Genomic DNA, 4,000 nt, shown 5'->3' on the forward strand with positions numbered 1-4,000 from the left:
GAAGGTCACTTGGTGAAGAAAAGTAAATTTTCAACAGGAGGAGTTCTTAAAACAAATGATAAACCATTTTTTCTTAGCTAAATTATTTCATCATTGCTCCATCTCTGCAATTAATTTATTTTTCTTCTAATGGTGCATATTTCAGTATTGAAAATGAATTAAGAAAACAGGCTACTGAGATGTTTTCCCTTCATACCAGCATATGGAATTATTGCTTATCCCTGACAACTGAATACAAGATTCACTCAATTTCCTTTTTATGCTGTGTTTTTTGATTGCTTGGTACCAAATATACACACCACAAGAACTTCAGCCGTATCACTTTACTGAATGAAAAACACAATAAATTTTTCAGATCATTTTATATTTAGGGTTGTTTGGGTTTTTTTCAACAAAGAAATGGATTAATTATAAAATGCTCTTCATTTTTCCCCTCCTTACCTACCCTTTAAGACAGCAGAGTGGAAAAACAAGCAGGACAAGTTTACTTGGTGACTCAAGGCTCAGAGCAGATATTGAGAAATCTTCAACAATTTTAGAACTTTTTCCTTTTTTTGTTATTTTAGCCCAAAGTAACTTTTCTGTCTAGGAACAGTAACTTAAAAGTTTCTTTTATCACCATCTTCCAGAAGAAATCTATAAATAAATGTTTATGTAAAGAATCAAACACTGTGGTTGAAGAGGGAAAAAAAATAAAATTAAGGATCAATAAATGATACTGCAATGTATCTTGTGCCATTCAAGATAGGAAGTCCTTCATGTAAATGAGTAAGTCTTCCTGGGTGCATGAAACTCCATCCTTTCCTGGGAGACTCAATGGAGCAGTTGTACCTAAGAAATTTACATCCACCTCCCTGCAGTAAAAACACAAACAAACCCAGCTATTTACCTTGTGTTTCAATTAAGTGCCTTATTTATTCACAACTTAAAATACTTTGCTACTATTAACAGGCTGTTAACAATATTTTTTTTTACTATCCCTACTAACAAGGTTGTTTAAATGACATCATCTTCAGAACAATACATAACAGAGATGCATTTGCAATGAAAGATTTTCCCTTGCTTTGCTTTTGCATTCCCTTGATAACAACTCATTCAAAAGCAGCAACTCTGACAAACAATTCTTCAATAACTTTACTGTCGATTATACCAGAGAGAAACAAATCATGTTCACAGGCCTTGTTCCAGGACTGTATCCCTAGCCAGGATAATATTTAAACAAATCTTAAATAAATTAATCTGGCTGTTACTTTAGAAAACACACCTTCAGTTTGAAAGCAATAAGTTTGAGAAACACACTTATGGGTGTTAAGTAGAACCGTGAATAATGCAGGTTCACAAACAAAACAGGTTAAGTTTCTCTACTAGTCAAAGCTGGATATTATTGCTACTGCCCTGCCTATCTCCATACGCTGGGGACTGTTTTATTTGAAGCAGTATCAGAGTAGAAAATAATTTATCTCAGAAAAAAAAAGTTAAAAATTTTCATTCTGTGGCTAATCTAAAAAAGACTAACTTAAAAAGTTGTAACAAAAAGAAGCTAGTTGAGTCAACTTGGGACTAAAGTATTTTGAAAGACTGGTTTTCACTGTACAAAAATGAAGCATTTTAGAAATGTTAAAAATGAAATGGCTAACATCTCCAAAGCTTTTCATTAAACCCCTTCTCCCCCACCATCTGAAACCATTCTGACCAATTCAGCCTGACTGCATCAACAGTCCTGGATCCTGCAATGGAGTAAATTTAATACTTGTCAAAAAACATCAAGGAATTATATATCTCAATTTATAACGCACATCTTTGCCTTTTCAACATGGTCTTTAAGTATATCTATTTGGGCTCTAGTTTGGAAACAAGATTAGGCACTCAAAGGACAACATTTTTTTAAGCCCGTAAGTTGTCAACTTACTTGAAAGTCCTCTCCTACTTTGTTGAGAGCAATGTTGATTGTGAATGTAGAGGAGTCATGATGAGGTCTGAGCGACCGTTGTCTGTCAGGGCTGTATTTTACAACAAAATTTAATAAAGCAAATCCCTGAAACAAAACATACAGCCAGACTTCAACTTTTAAGTCACACATAGGCTTCTTGAGGTGATTTTTTTTTTTATTTAAAGCTGAGATAACATCTCGACAACATTCATCCATAACTACTGTTACATCATATATAGACTCTCCATTCAAACCAAATATGGCATATTCAATAAAATACTTAGAATTACTCATGCCACGCAGTAATTATCCACTAAAATTTTAAACACATACCTTGGTATAATAGCCAGCAAACACTTTTAGTGTTACTGGTGCAATGAACTCTCTTATGAAATGCAGCCATTCATTATCCAGTCCAATTTGCTTCATATGAATATCATCAGTTGGGACATTTTCATAACCTCCAGAAATACGGCTGTCCTAATAAGAATACCACAAAGAGCCCTGAAACATGGACATGGAATGCTTCTGGCACTTCTACAAATATTTATTTGAAATCTGCACAATCACAAAACTGCAACAAAGCAATGCCTTAGTGGGCATATGTGAGCTTGCTGTTCAGTAATTTCACAGCTAACTGCTGTGGAAAAAAAATGCCGAGCTAGCAATAAGGAAAAAAAATGAAATTTCTTAAAGATGAGTCAATATTTGGATGCCTTGCCTGTAACTAAGGGCTTCCTGCGGTAATGGTTTGATTTATTGAGATGTAGATGCAATTGAAGTTATCAGATCAAGAGAGTACAGGCCTTGACATGGTAATAAATATTGAAATAATTTCAAGATAAAAGTATGTTAAAATATTTTCTGGAGGCTCCTCCTTGCAGTAAAATGACTGTAATTTCTCTCATTTTCCAAGGTACCACATTTGTGAATATGACAGACATTCCTCTGATTTTAGCAGTAGTTAATGAACACCTTGAACTTTCTGCAAACTCAAACAAAATAGCTCATAACATTTGTCGGTAACTGCCAAAGAGGGACAAGTCTGACAAACTGGTACTTAAGAAGGTAAACAAGTAAAACCTCTCTGAACAGTTAAACAGCTATCCAAGATCAGACTTGGATAACTGTTGGATTACTACGGCAACTGCACCACTGTTAGTGTCTGAATTTGCTAGTTCAAGGCTAATTGAGGAATGCCTCTAAATCTATTGAACAAGAAACTACATGGTAGACTCAACTAAACATTTCATACCATGAAGTAGATGTCTTGGTTCATTGGCAATTGGAGGAATGTTTGTTTGTTGTGGTACACTGTGACTTATTATTATAAAAAGTACTCACTCATTAAGGTCATGTTTATACAGGCTGACACTTACTTGGTGTTTTCCACCAGACCATTGCCCAAAATGTTCCATTTCTTCTACCAATTCATCACAGGCAGTGTCAGAAAATATGGGAAACCAAAACACATCTGGACATGGCTACAAGAGAAAAAAAAAAATCATTCATCTCTTTCATTGATGATAAGTTTTAACAGCTATCTTTTCAACTACTAAAAAAGGACATCTTCACTTTTACTGGTCATGAAAGAATATCAGCTGTTATCATCCGAGCCATAATTCAGATGACTTTAAATAATTAAGTTTTGTCTTGATCCACAAGCACGTTCTCACAGAATAAAGCAACAACGAGCTACCTTGTAAGCCATGACCCAGCATTAACAGCTGTGTCAGTGTAACCACATATTCTGTGTCATGGTTGCTCCAAATAACAACCATGACCTTCTACACTGCAAACTATTAAGAAAAACAGTTTAAAAATTAACATTGTTTTAAATACAATTTATGCCAACTTCTTAAGGAAGCAAAGTCCACTAAGTCACTGTCCCTAATTGTCACAGAACCGATCATCCAACACTGGTACAACAATTGCCACCTTAGAGTGCTCTGTCCAGATCAGTTGCACGAAAGCAAGCAGCCAGGCAGACAAAAAAAAAAAAAAAACCCAAAGACCTCTTTGTATCCAGCAAAAGGCTTTACTTTAGATTCACGGTTGTCAGAACTTAGG

General features: G+C 35.0%; 1 protein-coding gene across 1 annotated transcript in view; it reads right to left on the reverse strand.

The window, feature by feature from the left end:
• Positions 1 to 224: 224 nt before the first annotated feature.
• LOC104466043 (procollagen-lysine,2-oxoglutarate 5-dioxygenase 2) overlaps positions 225 to 4,000 on the reverse strand; it is a gene marked incomplete at its 5' end in the record, with an annotated part of 9,975 nt that continues 6,199 nt past the window's right edge. The window contains 4 exons of the mRNA XM_010079349.1: positions 225 to 854; positions 1,910 to 2,035; positions 2,264 to 2,410; positions 3,310 to 3,414. Of these exons, the coding sequence (XP_010077651.1) occupies positions 699 to 854; positions 1,910 to 2,035; positions 2,264 to 2,410; positions 3,310 to 3,414 (534 nt within the window). The remainder of the gene's footprint in view (positions 855 to 1,909; positions 2,036 to 2,263; positions 2,411 to 3,309; positions 3,415 to 4,000) is intronic.

Source organism: Pterocles gutturalis, unplaced genomic scaffold (genome assembly GCF_000699245.1).
Source record: "Pterocles gutturalis isolate BGI_N339 unplaced genomic scaffold, ASM69924v1 scaffold279, whole genome shotgun sequence".
In the NCBI taxonomy this organism is placed as follows: Eukaryota; Metazoa; Chordata; class Aves; order Pterocliformes; family Pteroclidae; genus Pterocles; species Pterocles gutturalis.